The 22,062-nt window shown below is 45.2% G+C and overlaps 1 protein-coding gene across 4 annotated transcripts in view; it reads right to left on the reverse strand.

Moving 5' to 3' along the window:
- SH3KBP1 (SH3 domain containing kinase binding protein 1) overlaps positions 1-22,062 on the reverse strand; it is a gene marked incomplete at its 3' end in the record, with an annotated part of 345,340 nt that overhangs the window by 284,421 nt on the left and 38,857 nt on the right. For 3 of the 4 annotated variants that reach the window (XM_079910179.1, XM_079910173.1, XM_079910178.1), the window contains exon 2: positions 12,329-12,486. In XM_079910179.1, coding sequence (XP_079766305.1) covers positions 12,329-12,486 — 158 coding nt within the window. Of the gene's footprint in view, positions 1-12,328; positions 12,487-22,062 lie in introns of those variants that run through there. The other variant, XM_079910177.1, reaches the window with a different exon arrangement.

Genomic DNA, 22,062 nt, shown 5'->3' on the forward strand with positions numbered 1-22,062 from the left:
TGCCAGTGCAGGGGACACAGGTTCGAGCCCTGGTCCAGGAAGATCCCACATGCCGCGGAGCACCTGGGCCCGTGCGCCACAACTATGGAGCCTGCGCTCCACAACTACTGAGCCCGCATGCCACGGCTACTGGGGTCCGCGTGCCTAGAGCCCGTGCTCCACAACAGAGGCCACCGCAATGAGAGGCCCGTGCACTGCAGCGAAGAGTAGCCTCTGCTCGCCACAACTAGAGAAATCCCGCGTGCAGCAACGAAGACCCAACGCAGTCCCCCCAAAATAAATAAATAAATTTTAAAAAAAACAAAAAGATTTAACCATTTTACTGATCTTTTTAAAGAACCAGCTTTTTCACTGATTTTCTCTGTTGATTTTCTGTGTTCAACTTCAATGATTCCTGCTCTTATCTTCATTATTTCCTTTCTTCTGCTTGCTTTGGTGGGGGCAGGGGATCTTTTCTCTTTCTAGTTTCTTGAGGTAGGAACTTAGATTATTGATTTCAGATCTTTCCTCCATGCTGACTTAAATATTTAGTGCTATAAAATTTCCTCTCAGCACTACCTTAGCTGTGTCCCATAAACTTTAATATGCTGTGTTTTCATTTTCATTCACCTTGATGTATTTTTAAAAATTTGCTTTGAGACTTCCCCTTTGACTTATGAATTATTCAGAAGTGTGTTATTTGATTTCCAAGTGTTTGGAGATCTTCCTGTTATCTTTCTGTTGTCGGCTTCTAGTTTGATTACATTATGGTCAGAGAACATACTCTGTATTATTTCCACTCCTTTAGATAAATTGAGGTCAGTTTTATGACCCAGGGTATGGTTTAACTTGGTAAATGTTTCATGAGTACTTGAAAAAGATGTGTTTTAGGCTCTTTTTTGAGTGGAGTGTTCTATAAATATTAATTAGAACTGCTTGGTTGATAATGCTGTTCAGTTCTTCTATATCCTTGCTGATACCTTATTTAGTAGTTCTTTCAAATGCTGAGAGAGAGATGCTGAAGTTCCCAACTATTATTATTGTGGATGTGTCTGTCTTTCAGGTCTATCCGTTTTTGCTTCATGTACTTTGCAGCTCTGTTGTTTGGTTCATACATATTTAGGATTGTTGTGTTTTCTTAGTGTAATGACATTTTCATCATTGTGTAATGTCCCTCTTTGTCTCAGGTAATTTTCTTTGCTCTCTAGTCTACTTCATCTGATATTATACATAGCCATTCCTGCTTTTTTTAAAATTAATTTTTACATGGTATACCTTTTTCCACCCTTTTACTTTTAATGCACCTATAGCAATATATTTAAAGTGAGTTTCTTGTAAACAGCACATGGTTAAGTCACATTTTTTATCCATTCTGTTATCTCTATCAATTGGTATATTTAGACCATTTACACTTAAAGTAATTATTGATGTTAGGGCTTAGGTGTGCCATTGTATTATTTGTTTTCTCTTTGTTTCCTGTTTATCATTCCTCTTTCCCCTTTTTCTTGCCTTCCTGTGAGTTACTTGTACATTTATCTATAGACGTTTTGAGTATATCTCATTGTATAGTTTTTTATTGGTTTTTAGTTTTTTAGTGGTTTGGGTTTTTTTTTTCGGTTATTACAATATACATATGGAACTTACCAGAGACTACTGGTATCAATGCTTTCCCATTTCAAGTGAAGTGTAGAAACCTTACTTCCATTTGGGTCTTCGTTGCTGCACGCAGGCTTTCTCTAGCTGTGGCAAGCGGGGGCTACTCTTTGTTGCGGTGCATGGGCTTCTCACCGCGGTGGCTTCTCTTGTTGCGGAGCACAGGCTCTAGGCACATGGGCTTCAGTAGCTGCAGCAGGCAGGCTCAGTAGTTGTGGTACACGGGCTTAGTTGCTCCGCAGCATGTGGGATCTTCCCAGACCAGGGCTTGAACCCGTGTCCCCTGCATTGGCAGGTGGATTCTTAACCACTGTGTGACCAGGGAAGTCCCTCTCTCCCCACTTTTTAATATTCTTTTAAAAAAATATTTATTTATTTGGCTGCGCCAGGTCTTAATTATTTATTTGGCTGCACCAGGCCTTAGCTGCGGCAGGCTCCCAGTTGCGCCATCTAGTTCCCTGACCAGGGATCAAACCCGGGCCCTCTGCATTGGGAGCACAGAGTCTTAACCACTGGACCACCAGGGAAGTCCCCTCTCCCCACTTTTTAAACATAATTTTCTCATATAGTATCTCTACATATATTGACATCACACCAGATATTATACCTTATGCTTCAACCATTAAACATAATTTTAAAAGCTAATGAGGATAAAAACAGCCTATTAAACGTACTTCTATTTTTACCCATCCACTGTTTTTGTTTTGTTTTGTTTTGTTTTCTTTCTGGAGTTCCAGGCCTCCTCCTGTTATCATTTACTTTTCTGTTTAGAGAACTTTCTTTAGCCATTATTTAAGGGTGGGTCTGCTGTTGACAAATTTTCTTTGTTTTCCTTCGTCTGAGAGTGTTTTTATTTTCTCTTTATTCCTGAAGGATATTTTCACCAGATGTAGAACTCAGAGTGGAACGTTCTTTTTGTTCAGCACTTGAAAATGCTGTGCGCTTCCTTCTAGACTCCATGATTTCATATTAGAAATCCACTGTCATTCAAATCATTCTGCTGCTATGGGTAAAACATTGTTTCTCACTCTCTGTTTTTTCTTTGTCTAAAGACAAAGAAGTTTTGAGAAGTTTGATTATTATGTGTCTTGGCATAGATTTCTTTGGGTTTATCCTGTTTGGGTTTTGCTCAGCTTCTTGATTCTGATGGTTTATCCCTTTTGCCCAATTTGGAGAGTTTTCACCCATAATTTCTTCGAATGCTTTTTATTTCTATAGTCTTCTCTTCTCCTTCTGGGACTCCAGTGACACAAATGTTAGACCTAATGTTATTGTACCAAAGGTCTCTGAGGCTCTGTTCATTGTTTTTTTTTAGACTAGTTTCCATCTGTTGTCTGGACAACAGATAGACAGGGTAAATTTTATTGATCTGTCTTCAACTTCATTGATTCTTTCCTCTGTCATCTCTATTATTAAGCTCATCCAGTGAACTTAATATGGTGATTTATTTTTCAGTTCTATAATTTCCATTTTTTTAATACCTCTAATTTTTGCTGAGATTTTCTAATTATTTGTTTGTTTCAATAGTGTTTGTAATTGCTCATTAAAGCATTTTTCTGATGGCTGCTTTTGTCAGACAGTTCCAACATCTGAGTCTTCCCAGTGTTGGTATCTGTTGATTGCCTTCTCATTTAAGTTCCAATTTTCCTGGTTCTTGGTATGACAGGTGATTTTTTTTTTTTACTGTATCCTGGGCATTTGAGCTATTATGTTATAAGACTCTGGATCCTATTTAAATTTAGCAGGCACTGACCCTATTTAGATTAAGCATATAGATCCTGGGCTACTTTTGTGGGCTGTGATGCCATGACAGTTTAGTTTCTAGAGCCCTTGCAAGGCTATTCTGGTCTTCTTCATTTGTGTTACCTAGAGGTCACTCTGAAAACTTGGGTGGCATTTCACACTGTAGTTTATTTTCTCAAACTTTTCGGCACATTAATTCTGGTCAGATTCATGTACGTGTTGGTCAGGATTTTGCTCAAGATTTCCTACATGGGTTTAATGAATCCCTTTCTCCAGCTCCCTCCTCCGCAACATCTTCCCCACTATCTAGTGGAGAGGGTGAGGGGGGCCACTTACTACTGCTGAGCCCAGGGCAGAGGGTGAGAGTCCAGACTTCCCATTTGGTCTCCACTGACAATATGCCAGTAGGGAAGGAGCAAACTGCCCCAGATACAGTTTGCTATCTGTATTTTAAGCCACACACAACCAGGCTGGACTCTTATCTAGAGGCTTGGGAGGACAATCCACTTCCAAGCTCACTCAGGTTGTTGGCAGAATCCAATTTTTGAAGCAGGAGGTCTGAGGTCTCCATTTCCTTGCTGGCTGCTAGCCAAGGTTTGCTCTCTGCTCCAATAAAGTTGCCTGTATGCCTTCTCACATGACCACTCCATCTTCAAAGCCACAAGTCCTCCTCACAGTTTCAACCTCTCTGACTTCCTCTTCTGCCACTAGGAAGAGAAATTTCTCTTCTTTTAATGGCTCACGTGCTATGATTAAGCCCCCCTGAATATCTCTCTTTTGTAAAGTCAACTGCACCATATAACATAACACAATTACTGGAATGATAGCTCATCACATTCACAGGTTCTGGGGATTCAAGGAGTGGAATCTTGGGGACCATTGCTAGAAATTCTGCCCACCTCACTACCACTGGGTAGAAGGCAGCGTTTAGTCCAGTGTCTAGTTAATGCAGAGTATCTGCAATCAGCATGTGTTAATTCTAATGGACTCACATAGAGCACTGTTTACATATTGGTGCGTTGTTTTTGTATTTGTGGTACACATTTGTTTTTACAATTTCTAGCATGATTATGTTTCCTTATATATTCATAAACATACTTTAGAAATAACATAATATTTTCAAATGTAGAACTACAGGTCACAGGCTACCAAGCCATGTGCTTGAGAAAAGATATTAAAGAGGATGACACTGCCCGTCAGTCCCATTGTACAAAAGGAGTGCCCAAGCTTCATCAAGCAGCAAGTCACATGAATTTTTAAAAATATTCCAAGGCCCCTACACCAACTCCTGCCCCTACTCCAAACTTCTGACGATGCAGTGTGCCTGGAGCAGGGCCAGACTGGAGACTCACTGGTTTAGGGTCCCCTGTGGGACAGCCACACTATACAAGTTTAAGTGTCCAGTAATGATCACAGCAACATCTTACATGGTTTAGATTTTGACCTGTTAGAAAGCTGGGGGTTGAAACACATGATTCCCAAGTCCCTTTCTAAGCTCAGATTCGATAATCCGGTCATTAAGAAAATAAAACTCCATTATGCATAATCAGCAAGATCAACTCGGTCAGGGGACCACTCTCCCTGAGTCACAAGACACCCCTCCACACAGACACACACACACACACACACACACACTCTCTTCCTGCATTGCAAGTGACAAAGCCTGAGGAATCAGCCAACTGGTGTGGCTTTTATTGGCAACACACTTGTCTTTAATTACTCCGGACCCTTCCTGGAGTACCTTTTTTTTTTTTTTTCGGTATGCAGCCCTCTCACTGCTGTGGCCTCTCCCGTTGCGGAGCACAGGCTCCAGAAGCGCAGGCTCAGCGGCCATGGCTCACCGGCCTAGCCGCTCCGCGGCATGTGGGATCTTCCCGGACCGGGGCACGAACCCGTGTCCACTGCATCAGCAGGTGGACTCTCAACCACTGCGCCACCAGGGAAGCCCGAGTACCATTTTTTATAACAGCATCTAACAGGCTCCAGTTGTTAATTTTAAGATTTTGTTCCCTAAAAGAAAACTATATATTGAAAGTTTAAAGAATAATTCGAGTTGGAATTGGTTGTTTGCAAGGACCCCACGGATGGGGAACAACTAGATAGTCACACAACTGGATTATTTACCACTCTAAGAAAAGACAACCAAGATCCTTCTGAAAAGCATACCCTAAACACCACAAAATAACAAGCCTCCTTACAAATGAGTAAAATGAAATATTTTCCCGAACTGACTTGCTTTCAGAATTCATAGGAAAAACAGCACCAGCCCATAAATCCAGGCAAAGATTGCTCTTTTGAGTTGAAATACCTGATTTCTGAAGAGAATCCTTTAAAATGCAGAAAACAAGTTCACAACCATGATTCTGAATATAGAATAGCAACCTGGAAATCTCTACTTGATGCCACTTGTAAAGTAACTTTGTAATTTTTTATTAACTCAAGACTAGCAGGGGCTTCCCTGGTGGTGCAGTAGTTAAGAATCCGCCTGCCAATGCAGGGGACACGAGTTTGAGCCCTGGTCCGGGAAGATCCTACATGCTACGGAGCAACTAAGCCCGCGTGCCACAAGTACTGAGTCTGCACTCTAGAGCTGGCGTGCCACAACTGCTGAGCCCATGCTCCACAAGAGAAGCCACCGCAATGAGAAGCCTGCGCACTGCAACGAAGAGTAGCCCCCGCTCGCCGCAACTAGAGAAAGCCCGTGTGTAGTAATGAAGACCTAACGCAGCCAAAAGTAAAAGTAAATAAAAGTTAAAAAAAAAAAAAAAAAGACTAGCAGAGTAACTGAGAGACTTCTCTCCAAGTGGTACAAATGTGCAAAATATTGACAGGACACTTGGGGAAGGCAGGATGCAGCGGGTAATAATGGTGAGGGGCTTAACCCCATCAGGACAATTTGGACACCCAGATAATGCTGCCTGCTTGAGCTCAGGGTCTGGCGCCAGTCTGCTCAAGTTCCAAAGTTCTCTGCTCCTCATAGCTTGTAAGTCTTTTAACCTTAAGATGCCTCAGTTATCTCTTCTAAAACATGGGCGTGATAAAAAAAATGGTATCTATGCCATAGACGGGTGTAAAGGATTTAATGAGATAAAGCATGTGAAGGGCTTAGGCTCACTCCTGCCTGGCGTTAAGTGTTCAACAAATTTTAGTCCTTGTACACAGACAGACACGAGCAGATTATACATAATGCATACAAAGCCAGGCAGCCAGAATGTTGTCATTATTATTCCATAAAGTAACACAACAATCAGGGCCAAAAGATAACTGTAGGTTCACTTAGCGTGTTCCAACAGAGCTGTCTGATGAATCCAGTCAAAACCCTCACAAGTGGCATTTTAATCAGGACCATATTTGCAGAACAATGTCTAACATGTGCGCCCCAGAGTAAAGTGTGACCAAAGGCCAGGTCACAGGAGCTAACACTGTCCTCCTGTGGAAGAAGTTACATTCGTAATGATACCTTGTTCCTTTTCAGGCGTCTCATTTGTGCTCACAGCCTCTGGTGCCAGCACGTCGCAGCCCGGTAAACGCTCCCTGAGGAGTTCGGCTTGACCCCCACCCCCGAGCACATCACCACGAGAGTCGTGCGCAGGACGAGGCTGCGCACACTATGAAACACGCCTGGAAAACTCGCGCCGCCTTTCCAAGAGACACAAGTACCTTGAAGACAATATCCCATACACTTCACAAAATCAGTGGCCCTTGGGGTGAAAAAGCAAAGTGAAATGGGATCCAAGAGATCTACTTCAGGGTCTCTGAGTATAGAATAGCAACTTGGAAATCTCTCTGTTATGCCACTTGCTGAAGTAAATTTGTGATTCTTTCTGAAATCAAGACAAGCAAAGTAAGCGTGAGCTTTGTCTCAGACTGGTGCAAATAGGCAAAAGCCTCACCTTCCACCTCATCGATGAAAAATATGACCATTTTCACCAGCCACTTTACACAAATACAAAAAAGGCTCTGGATACGCCAGAGAGAGATCTAAAACACCTAGCAGATGAAAGCTGAGGCAATAGGAAACAGCTGAAAACGGTTACACTCAGCAGAAGACCTGCAACTACAAGTAAACACACCTCGGCCTTCGACAAAGCGGCCTGTGGCTGCGGCGCGTGCTAGTGTTATGCCCACAGAGCGACTTAAAGATCAACAAGCACATTCTTTTAACCCCTGCTGCAGTTTCCTGCTTTCTACTCAAGAGCCTGGGTCCCGCTGCCCCTCACCAAAGGTCGCCCCCCAAAGCAGGCAGACCCGTGCATGGCAGCCCAAGCCATGGGTTCAAGGCCTCTGCCTTTTGAAATTCCTTTGTCTGTCTGTGGATACATGTCAGGAGAACTCAGGAAAAGGCTGCTAATAAATCCTTTGCTGGACTCATGGCCACTGTTGTCTGCCTCTGAGGTAAGGTTCTGAAAGGGGGACACTGGTCAGTGAATCCAACATGGGGAAAATGAACCCCTGTGAAAGAGCCCACATCTGCCTCTCATTGGTGGCTGTCCTTCTGTTCTAGGTGGTAGTTTCAGGTCTCAGGAGGGCAGCCATTTTTTTTTTAAATGAATGACTTTGAGGATTTCATCCTAGTGACTCCCACTATTATATCCCATATTATGCTCTATTGTGGTCTATACAGAAAAAAAATATCCAAAACTTGGAAATGAAGCCAAAAATGATCATCGTGTGAACTTTTAACGTCATGCTGATCCATTTTCTGATAAGTGTGCCCCCCGCACCACGAAGGGTCATCTGATTCCCTCTGAAAACATAACCTGACTTAACCAACACTTTATTAGGACATTTTACAACTCTATAAAAGTCCGAGGATAACATGTAGAAAAACAATAAGGTACGCCATAGCCTCTTTTTCTTTTCTGGTAGAGATGATAACCCCAGAGGTTAAGACTTTACTGTCCTCTAAGACATGAACCCATTTTGATCTTCTTTGTCCTTTTTTTAAAAATTTTATTGAAGTATAGTTGAATTTACAATGTTGTTTTCATTTTGATCTTCTTTGAACATTCCTCTTTCCATGGACTTTTTAATCAGTTCCTCACATCCTCACTGAATCAGTTTTGTTATTATGCTAGTTCTCTCATTAGATGAGTTCAATAAAACTTTGACACATGCTCTCTACTGGCATGTTTTTAACAATCTAAGAATGAGCCTTTGATAGTTCATGGGCCCAACAATCAAATGATCCCTGGGACATTGAGTTCTGTGCTTAAGGACCCCTCAGCGGTCATACTCAAAAGGTCAACCATGCAAAGACCAGCACATTCAGGCACAAATGAGGCCCCAGCACAGGTGGGACACCCCTCCTCCACAGAGGCCACATATGTAAACAGAGAAAAACATATATGTTGAAAGTGAGGGAGGGCAGTAATTCCACTCCTACACGTATATACACAAGAGAAATGAGTGCCTGTCTCCATAAAATACCCAAACTGGAAACAACCCAAGTGTCCTTCCACAGGAGAGTAGATAAACAAATTACAGTTTATTCATAAAATGGGATACTATACAGCAAGAACAAAGCACTGCTATACACAACAACATTCTGTTGTGCAAAAGTAGCCATATATAAGAGAGCACATATTGTATGACTCCATTTACATGAAGCTCCAGTACAGGCAAAACTAACCTATGAGGACAGATTGCCTATGAGAGGGGGAATGACTGGGAAAAGGCATGATGGAACTTTCTAGAGGGATAGAAATAAAATTGATCTGGATGATGCTTACAGAGGCACACACTTACATTAAAAAAATTATCAAGCCATACAATTATGACTTCAACATTTTACTCTATGTAAATCGCACCTGAAAATGAATAAATTTTTTAAAGGAGGAGGGATAAAGAAAAATGTATTCTAAAAGAAGTGGATGAGAGAGAGGTATAGAGAAGAAAGGGAAGAGGGATTTTAAAAGATTCTTCTTCTACATGTACAGTAAATAAATTAAATAATAACTAACTAAATAAAAGAAAAAGAGGAACAAACCCAAAAAGCCACGGGGCCTGGTTAGGTACATTTACGGGTGCCAACAAATTTCAGCCCCAGAGCTGGCAAAGCCCAGGCATCTTCTTAACGATGGGATGGCCGGACTGCCTGGTATTTTTCCTTTGAGAAATTGAGACAATACAGAGTTGCGGGTGGGTACTGAATCCCCAAACTTTAGGAGATCAGGTTCATTTGGGACACTGTTTAAGGATCCGATAAATGAATCAAGAAAATGCTTAAGGTAAGCTCTCTGACAGCGGTAACACTGGCATAAAGGTACACAAATAAACAACGGGATGCCACAAGATTACCCAATTCAGTCTGGGGACAGATGATTCTTAAGCCAAATAAGGCATGTGTAAACCCACTTCCAAAACTGTGAACTTATGCCAATATGATTATTAGTACCTAAAGATGTATTTTCAGCTTCTAGAACTCTCTATGGCAGTGTTCTTTATTGTTAAACCCTACGGCCTCCACCTACTGGATTTTCAATAATAGGCCTAAAACATTCCCAGTGGGTGAAGACTTGAAGATAGACTCAGCCATCCGAAAGAAGAGAAGTTTCTTTTTCTGCCAAGTCTAACAGCCACAAGTGGTACAGCCCCAGCCGGTCCTGCCACATCCTTTCTGGCCCAGGTGGAACAAGCACCTCCCAAGCATGAGACTTCCCCGCCCTGGAGGTGCTCTAGCCGAGGTGAGACAAGTGTTAGGCAAGGGCAGGGGCTTCCAGGCCAGGGGAGAGGGTCCCTTCCTTCACCACAGGGACAGCGGCACACTCGGAAGGTGGCCGGCCACATGCTAAGTGATTTCCACGCACTGTCTCCTCTAATCCTCAGACTAGCCTGATGAGGCAGTCGGGCTCGGGAGGGGGAGAAACCCAGATGGCACACTCGAGTTAGGTAATCTGAGGTGGGATTAATAAAGAGGCTTTTACAAAGTAGGTGAGGTAGAGAGACGCTCCGGGGAGGCAGCTGAGGGCTAGAGACAAGGGAGCCCCAGGCCTGCCGGGATGAGGGGAAAGGAACGTATAGAAGAAAGGGACTTGATGGGAGCAGCCACCATCTGGCAGAGGGACACAGCCAGACCCAGGCAAGCCTAGAGCGGGGAGCCGGCGGGATAACCCCTGACCTTGCTGGCCTCCCCCTCCCTCCCGCCATCTCCCACCAGCCTCCCCTTGAGACAAAGCGCGTGGGCCACCGTGGGGCAGGATCCGCTGCCGTGGCCCACGCTGGCCCAGCCCAAGGCCGAGCGAATGGAGCGGGCTGGATAGAGGTCCTGGCGGTGAAGCACATCACCCCGCCCTGGTCACAGTGACGAGCTCCTGTTCCCCGGTGCTCCCAGGGCTCTTCCCGCATTGCCCTCCCTGCCCTGGCCTCCACAAACGCTTATGGTGCCCCGGCCCTGAGCAAAGGCCAACCTCGAGGTTTCAGAGGCTGTGGATCTGTGGTTTGGAATAAGCCAACAGGACACATTAAAGGCTTCCAAAGCGGGGCCCACCTTCTAAACTGGAGTTGGAGTCCCTTCTCCTTCCCACGGTCCTCCCCTCTCACTCCTTCCTCCTTCATCTTCACTGAAAGCTTTGCCTCTTTTATCCAGAAAAGTCCCCCTTCCAACCCAGAATTTGGCTGAACTTCAAGGATGGTCCTTGTCCCCAAATTGGGGATTTTGTTTGGAAGGGCAAAAGGATTCACCCTCATTTACACATCAGTAGACTCAACCCAAGGGGACCCAGATGTGAGACTTTCCTCCTCTTAAAATGGGAGAGAGAGGGCTGCCAGGTTCAACTGTAGTCCAAGAAAAAATGTCTATCCTCCCACGACTGTTCACAGAAAGCAAGGTTTATCAGCATGTAACCCACAAAACTCTCCCCAGCTTTCTGCACACCAAGAAGAAAGGACAAGGAAAAAGTTAGCAGGATCCTCTGAGGCAAGATCCTGAAGAAAGATGAAACTGGCTTTCTATTTGTTCTAGACTGGGGGCGGGGTACCGGTAGAGGGCCCAGGGGGTGAAGCCTGGAGCATATCACTGTTCTTCCTCAACAACCCCCTTCCATAAAACCCTCCCACGTAGCCCACACGGCTCTTTAAGGGGGGCACCTGCTTCTCTGGGCCCAGCGTCCCCTACACCACCTGCCCCCTATGGCCCCAGGTCTCAGGCATGGTCTGGTGCCACCGGAACTACAGCAGGGGCCCCGGGGATTCCTGCACACAGCTCTCCCCACCAAGAACAGGCCCATCTGGCCCAGCGCTGGGCAGGAAGGCTACAGTCCAGGGACTTTTTAGACCCACTTGGTATTTCCCTCTGGGATCAGCCTGCAGGTGATTTCCCGCCCCCCCCCCTTTTTTTAACCTAATTCCCACTATTATTTACAACTGTGTGGTATGAAATTTCTTAACACGACTGAGTTACATTTTTTGTAATTAACCCTTCTGCAAAGAGCATAATTTTCAAAACCTTACTGAAAAAACAGATTTTACTCAATGCTTCATGGCCATGAAGGGGAAAAAGAAAATAATACTGCTCCTATCAAGAAAGCAATATGATACAAAGCTAGAAACATGGCATAATTGGAATTCTGCATTTAGTTTGACTGCTTCTTGATTTAAGTGGTCAAAACTGAGTTTCACCTCCATTTTGAATGGAATGGTAAAGGGCAAGAGTCTTTGAAACTATCAAAGCATAAAAAAAGTCCACAAATAAAACAATTTGACAAGCTTGACATTTTTCCAGCATTTTCTAAGTGATACACAGTTTGGAAAGAGAATATTCCGGGCCTTAAGAAAGTGATTTCAAAACAAGTATCCCCCGATATGAAGGGCAAAGCTATACGTGCTCCTCTTGACAGCATACAAGAGGTCAAGCTCTTAAAGAGTCCCATGAAATTCCTCCTCAAGTGCCGCCACAGCTTTGGGCAGTAGAACCCACACAGGAGACAGGAAAAGGGTTTCGCTTTGTACTCACTCTTACAAAGTTGTCAGGGAACAAACCTCTCCTGCCATTGATCTGTCCCTCCCACCAGCCTCCATCCTCCTTCCTGATGTTGGTGATGATCTCACCCACGGTGATCGTCAGCTCATCGTCGTGCTGGGCCTGGTAGTCAAACTCCACTATGGCCTCCACTGGAAGGAACAGGGACCAAACAAAAACAAGAACAAAACAAAACAGCACTTTAGATCAGATGTTGGAGAAGTCCAAAGCCCAGCAGCCCTGGAAGGCCAGGAAAGTCATATTCAAGGGGCTTCCCCTCTACCAATACTTAAAATAACAGGGCCACACATGGTTGCCCGACTTCGGTTAACCTGAGGCCTGTAGCACAGAAACCACAAAGTGCTGGTCTGCGGTCAGGCACAGGCAGAGTGGCCTACAGGTCTCAGGGCCAGCAGGGGCTTCAGAGGGGAAACCACACAATGACAGAAGGCCAACAACACTTGTGCACCACCCCGCCCCCAGACGGAGTCCAGCAACATTTCCCCAAGTGCAGAGGTGGCAGATAACTACAGGTGCAGGTTCGGCTCTCAGATGCCCTCTCCTTCACCAAGACTACGTGATGCTAACCTCTCTGGGCCTCAGTTGTGCAAAATGTGGGTGATGATCATTCCCACCCTACAGAGATAATGCCCGCCTCTCAGCAACAACTCGTGTGAACACAGCCGATAACAGAGGGCCCCGCCAGCCCAACCAACAACTCAGACCGCTCACATCTGCGGGCACAACTGCCTTCACAACAGATGGCTTCTTAGGCAGCAATACCATTTTAAACTGTTCTCCCAATCCACGGTGATTTTGTATACTTGGTAATAGGTGGAGGCAACAGATGAGGCAGACGGGTCTTCTGGTACCGATGCAAATTAGCAGAGCCAACCAATCCAGAGGCTGGTTAGTTTATCTATACATGGATTAAACAACTCATGTGTCTTTGGGCCTCGCCTCATGCCCACCTCAGTCAATCTCCTGTCCTTTTCCTTTTGTATTTGCAGCTTAATATGAATGAATGGATGGACAGACGGACGGATGGACAAAGGGAGAATGAATAAATACAAGGGTAGTGAAAATTAGGTGTAACCCCAAGCAGCGAATTAGCAACTTAGAAATTACAGTAAAAGAATGGAAGTGGAAAAGATAAGTGAGCTCTATAAAGAACACATACGCAAAAATGAACTCAAAATGGATCATACACCTGAATGTAAGAGCTAAAACTGCAACATTTTTGTAAGAAAGCATACGAGAAAATCTTAGTGATCTTGGGTTCGGCAAAGATTTCTCCAATGGGGCTTTGGTGGCACAGTGGTTAAGAATCTGCCTGCCAATGCAGGCGACACGGGTTTGAGCCCTGGTCTGGGAAGATCCCACATGCCACGGAGCAACTAAGCCCGTGCGCCACAACTACTGGGTCTGCACTCTAGAGCTCGCATACCACAACTACTGAGCCCACGTGCTGCAACTACTGAAGCCTGCGTGCCTAGAGCCCGCGCTCCGCAACAAGAGAAGCTGCCACAATGAGAAGCCCACGCACTGCAATGAAGAGTAGCCCCGGCTCGCCGCAACCAGAGAAAGCCCGCATGCAGCAACGAAGACCCAACACAGCCAAACATAAAAAATAAATAAATGTATATATAAAAAAAGATTTCTCCAACAGGAGACAAAGAAAGCACAAGTGACTTTTACAAATTCAATATATTGGGGTAGGTTTTCCAGGAAGAAGGTTGGTAGGTGAGGGGCTCCTTGTCAAATGCACTTTGCATATCCATTAGGGATACACTCTCAAAGTGTTTCCAGATCAAACGACCCCGCCCACCCAGACTGGTGTGCTCACCTTGTCCACTTATAATGTCAGCTAACCCAGACAGTTCATAAGCAACTCAAAGCAGAATTTGCTTTCCGAGATTAGTTTTGCATTCCAAAATTAGCTGGCTGACTCTGCTGTCAGAAATCTGCCCAGGCTGAAGTTGAGTTGTGAACCATTTTCATCACTTATCAACAGAAAGGAGAAGCATAAGAGCATAAACAAGGCAACCTTTTCAGATTTCTCCTGGTTCCTGACAAGTACAAAGGCAGAAACACTCCAATTTTCTTGTATCATATTCTCACCCCAGCAGGTAAAATGAGTCATCATAACAATCAGAACCAGGTCGATTAAAAAGCAGCTTTCTTCAAATTACCTAGACATGGATCTATTGAAGCTTTGCTATCGGAATGGAGATTACAGTAACCACTGTTTATGTGCCAGACACTTTTCCTGCATTATCTCACTTAATCCTCACAGTATTATGATGCCCACCTTCCCAATTAAAGAACCTGAAGCTTAGCAAAGCAGTTAAGCTTATTTTCTGAGCCAGTGCCCTCCAAACTGGGATGCACTCACTTCAGGAATTAGTGAACAAGATGAAAAAAAAAAAAAAGAAAACATCTATTCATTGTTTTCATTTTAAAAAGAGAAACATTCAACTTCTCTAACGCTCCAGTTGCAGAATGACACCAGCTCCTTCATCCAGCCTCTAGGTCAGGCAGTCAGGGGTGCTCGGAGGGCATGGAGCGGCCTGAGGGACAGCTGTGCCCCTAGACAAGGGCGGCTGCCAGGGCCAGCTTTCAGCTCCATGGGGCACCCTGCAGTTCTGGGAGGCCTCTTGGTAGAGCCTCTTTATGACTATTACCCCTTTTAACTAAAATCACCCTCACTAAATGGATGAGAGACTTGAGAAGATTTGGGTAAAGAAAGTAGGGGTTGTAGATAATACTCAACACACGACCAAGTCAACAAGAAAATGGTGGAGCTGCCACTTCAGCCCCTGGGTGGGAACTCTTTGTCAGCCATGTTGGGGGGTGAACACGAGGACAAGCCAATCAGCACAAAACACTCTGAGTTATCAAGATAATTTGTAATATGGGTTTTCTCCCACCCTTGATATAGGTGTTTAAGTTATCTAATTATAATATGGAACTATTGGGTTTAGCAAGATATTCAAAACTATGTACCTGAGCCATGAAGACAAATGTCCATTTTTCACCAATGTCTAAAACCACATAATAGTCAATCTTATGTTTTCCATAAGTTCATTAAACCTAATAATAAATATTTAGAAGCTTCTTTTGGGTTTTCTTAATCAACTAGTACAGCAATATATTACATGATCTATAAATAAATATATGTATGGAGATAGTCATTTTTTTAAATAACAGGTATTATTATTTTTTTAACAAGAAAAGGCTTGGAATACTGACCTAGGCTCCCCAAGGCTGCTCCTATCTTAGTACTTAGAGATGAAAGCTCATAGCTTTTCTGATGGGGACAGAAAATCGCCCTAAGTGGAGTTGGGGGGAAGCAGCACATGGGGCCTGCCTGAAGGAGCCGGGGGAGGAATCTGGTCAAGGGTCCATCTCGGCGCTGAACTTAAACCCTGTGTACTTTGGGGAACTCAGAACCCCATCCACTTCCAGCACACAACCTTGCTTCTCCTTTCCTCAACAGCAAGTCTCATTTTCTGCATTCTACACGTGGGCTCTATCAAGGTAAAGCTGGACGAGGGCAAAGGAATCTGCTTCAAGAAGATAGGTCCTAAGAAATAAACAGCTGCTGCCTGTTGTTGAAAACTGGAGAGAAGCACATCCTGGGTTTGCTTCCGTCTCCCTCTTATGAGGAGTCCAAGAACACAGCTTAACTGATGGCTGCTAGAAGTAAGGCTGGGGATTAGGGACTGGGGACTCAGGGATATATAAAGCATAACTGCATAGTTTTCGAGTCTTCCCAATATACTATTGAGCTGGTCTTTCCTGATCTACCCTTCCTTTAAACTCCGGGACACTTCATCACATGCACGCAGCCTAGCTCCTTCCTGGCTCATCCAGCCCCCAAGCCTCCCTGGGCCCTGGTATCGAGGCAATTCCACACTGTGGTGGCTGCATGTGTGTCTCACCCTCCCAGTGACCCTCTAAATGGCTTCTGGGTACAGATCTCCCTTAGTTCTGTCAGGGATGCCCTACGAGCATCCCTGACATACAGTAGGTACTCAACAAAGCCTTGAGAAGCTGACGGTTCAGCTTGCATTTGCATTTTATAATGGCAGATAGTTCTCTCTGCCCAACAAAGATGCTACTAAAATGCCAAGTGTCAATCACATTTTTGCAAATTGAGTCAGATCTTCAGTGCACTAAGGGAGCTTGCTATTTAAAGGATCCTGCAGTTAATTCTTTTGTAACATGAATAATCACTTCCTGCTTTACCTTTCCTGTCAAGAAGAATTTTTACATATCAGGTTTCTCTAAGAGAAGGAAACCTATGTATGGCTTTATTAAGAGCTCACAAAACATGAGACTATGTCTCTCCTACCCCTTCTAAGGGCTCTTCCTGTGTCCCTTGTAAGCCTTTGAAAGGTTTAGAACTTTGCTGTCCACTAAAGTGTCACCTGCCACACGTGGCTGTTGAATACTTGAAGTCTGGCTCGTCCAAATTGAGACATACTGTAAAATACACAGCAAGTTGCAAAGACTTATGAGGGAAACAAAAGAATGTAAAATATCTCATTAATTTTTAGATTGATTGTATGTTGAAATGATCCTATTTTAGATATGCTGGGTGAAATTCCTCAATTTCATTTCAAGCATTATTCAAATTAATTTCACTTGTTTCTTCTCCCTTTCTGAATGTGGCTACTAAAACATTCAAAATCACTTCTGCGGCCCGTATTACGTTTCTATTTTACAGAGATGCTTGAGGAGAATACTTGGCAGACAGGAGCTCTAGACCTCACACGGCACCAACACAGTCAAAATATTCACAAGGGCCCATGAGAAAGTGTGTGGCCCCAAAACCCATCTCCTTGCCTTCAGGAAGCTGCAGGTAGCTGCAGCAAGGATAAAACCCGACCTACAATTTTTTTAACAGTACCCTTTGGGAAACTACCTCTGGGCATGAGCACAAAATTAAAACATCAAGCTAAATAAAATATAACAGAGGTGTAATTAGGCCAACAGTAAACAAAATCCCATATTTAAAGACACCATAAATTACAAAACTTAAGGAAGTCTCCCTGTCAGAAAATACCACCCTCCAGCTGCCTGCCTCCACAAGTCGGCTCCAGCTACCATGGCTGCAAAAGCCAAAGCTACAGTTAACCCGAGGGCACAGAGAGATAGAGGCAGAGCCAGAGGAGATAAGAGATCTGCCTCGAAATGCAAAATGCTTCAACCTCCCCATCTCCGCCTTCAAACCTGCTGGGATGTCTCCTCCCCACAAAGATGAAATGGGTGGTTTTAACCGTGGTTGGCTAAGCCAGCTGCCAAGCAGCTTCTCACGGGGGCAAACTTCTCACAGTGGCGGTGGCGTTTCAGAGGCCCCGCTCTGTCTCTGTGACCGGCCCCTCCCCACCTCTGTGCACTGAACTTGATCTCTCCCGGGAGCTCACCACAATGCGTGAGCGTGAGCGTGAGCGTTCACTGCGGCTCATTCCAATCAGACTATGAGCTCTTGCTGGGAAAAGCCCTTCTCTTTTTCAGGATTCCACCTCCCTTGGCCAGCATCAAGTTTTATTCCAGCCCTCTGATTGAAGAGAGCAGATACAATCAAGAAGTAATTTTTCTTTTTTTCTTTCGGGGTAGATTTTTTTTTAAATTGGAGTATAGTTGCTTAACAATGTGGTGTTATTTTCTGCTGTACAGCAAAAAGTGAATCAGCTATACGGATACATGTAATTTTTCACCAAGAAAGATTTCACCAAAAAAGATCACAACTGCTGGTCATTAGAGATAGAAAGCACATGAGTTATCATCTTGTCAAACCCTTTTCTTAACTATACAGATGAGGAACTGAGGCCTGGAAGGTTCCATGACTGAGGCTCACAGAGCTAAATAATGGCAGCATCAAGACTAGGACTAAGCTCTCCCATCTTACAGTCCAGGTGAGAGAAGGGAAAATCTAAAGCAAAAAGGAAGGAAAACTGACACCATGAGGTCCAGACTTCCACACCGTTGGCCTTTTGTCCTTCTTTCTTTCACCCATAGCATAGTTTGCAGGATACCCGGAAAAAATTACACCAGTCAGGAACCTATGTTCAAATCTACAGAAACAGAAAACAGATGAGTGGTTGCCTAGGGCTGGCGTGGGAACGGGGCCTGACTGCAAATGGCTACGAGATGTCTTTGGGGGCGACGGAAACGTTCTAAAATTAAATTCTGGTGAGAGTTTCACAATGCTATAAATTTATTAAAATCATTGAACTGTACACTTAAAACGGGCAGAATTTTATACCTCAATATAGCTTTTAAAAATACAGAGTTTGTGTAATGCATATTTTGGAATTTATGATTGTAAAGATTCATGCATCGAGGTGGCTGCCTGTGTCTGTGTCCCAGGGAGAAACCATTCCCCACTCGGGGAGGGGAAGCCGTTTGGGGGACTTTCCCCTCCCTGATGAGATACAGTCTGATGGGACTGTCCATCAACATGCCCTGCCCTCTACCAGCACAGGACTCAACCATGTCGCACAGCAGCAGCTGTGACAAAGACTGGAACCGGCTGTGGCAAATCCCCCAGCAGGGCCCCCAGATGAGGCAGTGATCCCCGGGGCTGCCTGGGTGCCATCTTTCCCAGACCTGATCCTCCAGCTTTTCCTTCCACCCTGTAAACCAGCCCGTAGCCTTCCAGTAAATCCTCTTCCCTATTTTAGTTAAAGGGGAGTTGGTTTCTGTTGCTTACGGCCAGAGAACCCTAATGGATACACTCAAGCATCAACTTTTTTTTTTTTTTTAATTTTTTGGCCTTGCTGGCAGCATGTGGGATCTTAGTTCCCCGACCAGGGATCGAACCCATTCCCCCTGCAGTGGAAGCACGGCATCTTAACCACTGGACCACCAGGGAAGTCCAAGCATCGACTTTTTAAAAAACCAGACTCTTCCCAACACGAGTCTGCACGAAGCCCAGTTCTCACCACCTCATGCTTTCTCGGTAGTGTCAGGGCTAAGGGTTTGGGGACCTGAACTTCCCAGGTGAGGACCACAGGCGCTGCAGGGCTTTCAAGTCCAACAAAGCTGACCTTGACACCAGCCATGTTTTCCAGTGTCTTCACAAACACACCACTAAGGGGCACCAGGCCAACAAGGGGTCATTCCTAAGGCCTGAAACTTAAAAACTGAGTGTTAGCTCCCCCGAGGAAGCCAGGCTCAGAACGCAGACCTCAGTGAACAAAGAGCCACTGGGCCTGAACTCTCTCCCTGGGTAGGAGGCAGCAAACCGTTGTCTATAGCGGGCCAGGAGCAGCTCCCAGAACTGGGCATCAGCAGGGAAGTGGGAAAGAGAGAAATCAAGACGAGAAAGGAGAAACCCAGCTGTGAGAGACAAACGAAGGCCCACCACCGGCTGCCACAGCCAGCACTAAGGCCACTCCTGTCACACTGCTTTCTAGAACAGCCCAAGGAACCCAGGTCTCCCAGCCCATCTCCCCCCCTCTTGTCATCTCTAAGTGTCTTTACAGAGGATGTGAGATAGAAGAGAAAGAGCACAGGCTTTGGAGTCTGGGAGGCCTGGGACTGAATTCCAGCTGAGACATTCACTAGCTGTGTGACATGAACCTGGATACCTTGCTTGAGTTCACTTCCTTTGTGCTTAAAATTGGGAGATGATCTATCCACTGGGTAGCTGCAAGGAGAAGGGACGATGCCTGTAACCTCCTGTACACAGAAGCTGCTCCACGAACGACAGCCACTAGTCCCACCGGCCCTTATCATGCTGTGCTGTGACGGTTTCCCTGTGCCCGTCCTCCCTGTCTGCCCCCTGGAATGGGAGCCCTTAAAGGGCATATCTGAGTGTCCCCATCCCTCGCCTGGCACAAAGTAGGTGCTCGGTAAATGTTGGTGACTGAGTACATGTCCGGAGAAAGTGTGACCCCCCAAAACAGAGCTTATCACTCAGCACAATGAAATGCAGTTGCCACTGGGAGCCTAGTTGTTTGGCTGGAAGGCTAGACAAGGTCCAAGATCGGGATGACCAGACAGCCACAGAACAAGTATGGCACACTGGGCCAAGCCTATTGAGTGCTACTGGGATCAGCCTCAACTCCATCCCCACCTCTGCCATGACCGGACCACTGCCCCTGACAGCAGAAGGGCACTGGATGAAAGCTGAGAACGGGATGCAGGGCCAGGGCTGGGCCAGGCCGCCCCGCTCCCTCAATGGGGAAGCGTTTCACAAAGCCGGGGGTTAAGTCCCTCACAGCCTGCTCTAGGAAGCCTACACTCACCAGGGCCTCACCCAAGGAGCTAAGAACAATGAGTTATTAAACACTTCCCGACTAAAATTAACCCTTGCACACCTCATGCACAGCTCTCTTAAGAGCATGCATTAGACAGACTGGATGAGGATAAGTTAGCCAGAAAAAGACTCTTCAAATGAAAAAGGAAACAGAGAAAGCGTGCAGACGGTTGTGCAGGTTAAAAAACAAAAGTGAAGGTCTTCCCTGGTGGCGCAGTGGTTGAAAGTCTGCCTGCCGATGCAGGGGACACGGGTTCGTGCCCCGGTCCGGGAAGATTCCACATGCCACGGAGCGGCTGGGCCCGTGAGCCATGGCTGCTGAGCCTGCGCGTCCGGAGCCTGTGCTCCGCAACGGGAGAGGCCACAACAGTGAGAAGCCCGCGTACCGCAAAAAAAAAAAAAAAAAAAAAAAAAAAAAAGTAAAGACTAAAGACAATTGATTAGAGTTAGATAACCCTGTACAAAGAAGGACTCTGCATAACAGTCATGGAGGGGAAAATAAACTGCCTCTTAGAAAACCAATTTTGTAAAAAGTCAGTTAAATCAAAATGGTTTAGCCACTTAAAGAAAACAGAACCTTTTTTTAAGCAAAAGAGAGAAAGCACATGAATGTTGCTTTCTATAAATATTTAACAGTTTTAAGTAATAAAATGGCTTGAGGATAAGTAGAGATGCTATTTTTTTCCCCTGACTTTATAATGATAGCCTGGTTCTCAGACTCAAAGGGTATCCAAAGATAGGTGCCTGATTCCAGAGTGATCCCCTATTTTCCCCAGTGAGAAGATCCAAAAGATTTGGGGCCAACCTAACTTTAAAAGAGAAGATGAAACAGTTAAATGTCTGCTTGTACTATGTATTAATTTAATTAGAGATTATGTAAAATAAAATACTCAGAAAGTATTGCTTTTGGGACTTCCCTGGTGGCGCAGTGGTTAAGAATCTGCCTGCCAATGCAGGGGACACAGGTTCAATCCCTGGTCCGGGAAGATCCCACATGCTGCAGAGCAACTAAGCCCGTGCGCCACAACTACTGAGCCTGTGCTCTAGAGCCTGCGAGCCACAACTACTGAGCCCAAGTGCCACAACTACTGAGCCCGTGCGCTACAACTACTGAAGCCAGGGGCCCTAGAGCCCACGTGCCACAACTATTGAGACCACATGCCACAACTACTGAAGCCGGAGCACTCTAGGGCCCCTGTACCGCAACTACTGAAGCCCGCGCACCTAGAGCCCGTGCTCCGCAACAAGAGAAGCCACGACAATGAGAAACCCATGCGCCGCAACTAGAGAAAGCCCGTGCGCAGCAACAAAGACCCAATGTAGCCCCCCCAAAAAAAACAGAAAATACTGCTTTTCCCCCAACACCCCCTCTTTTCAGGAACCAATTTTATTCAACAGACACTACATGGATTGTTGAAACACGATTATGGATAAGGTATCTAAAAGGTTTGCTTGA

The sequence above is a fragment of the Stenella coeruleoalba genome (assembly GCF_951394435.1).
Source record: "Stenella coeruleoalba genome assembly, chromosome: X".
Classification (NCBI taxonomy): Eukaryota; Metazoa; Chordata; class Mammalia; order Artiodactyla; family Delphinidae; genus Stenella; species Stenella coeruleoalba.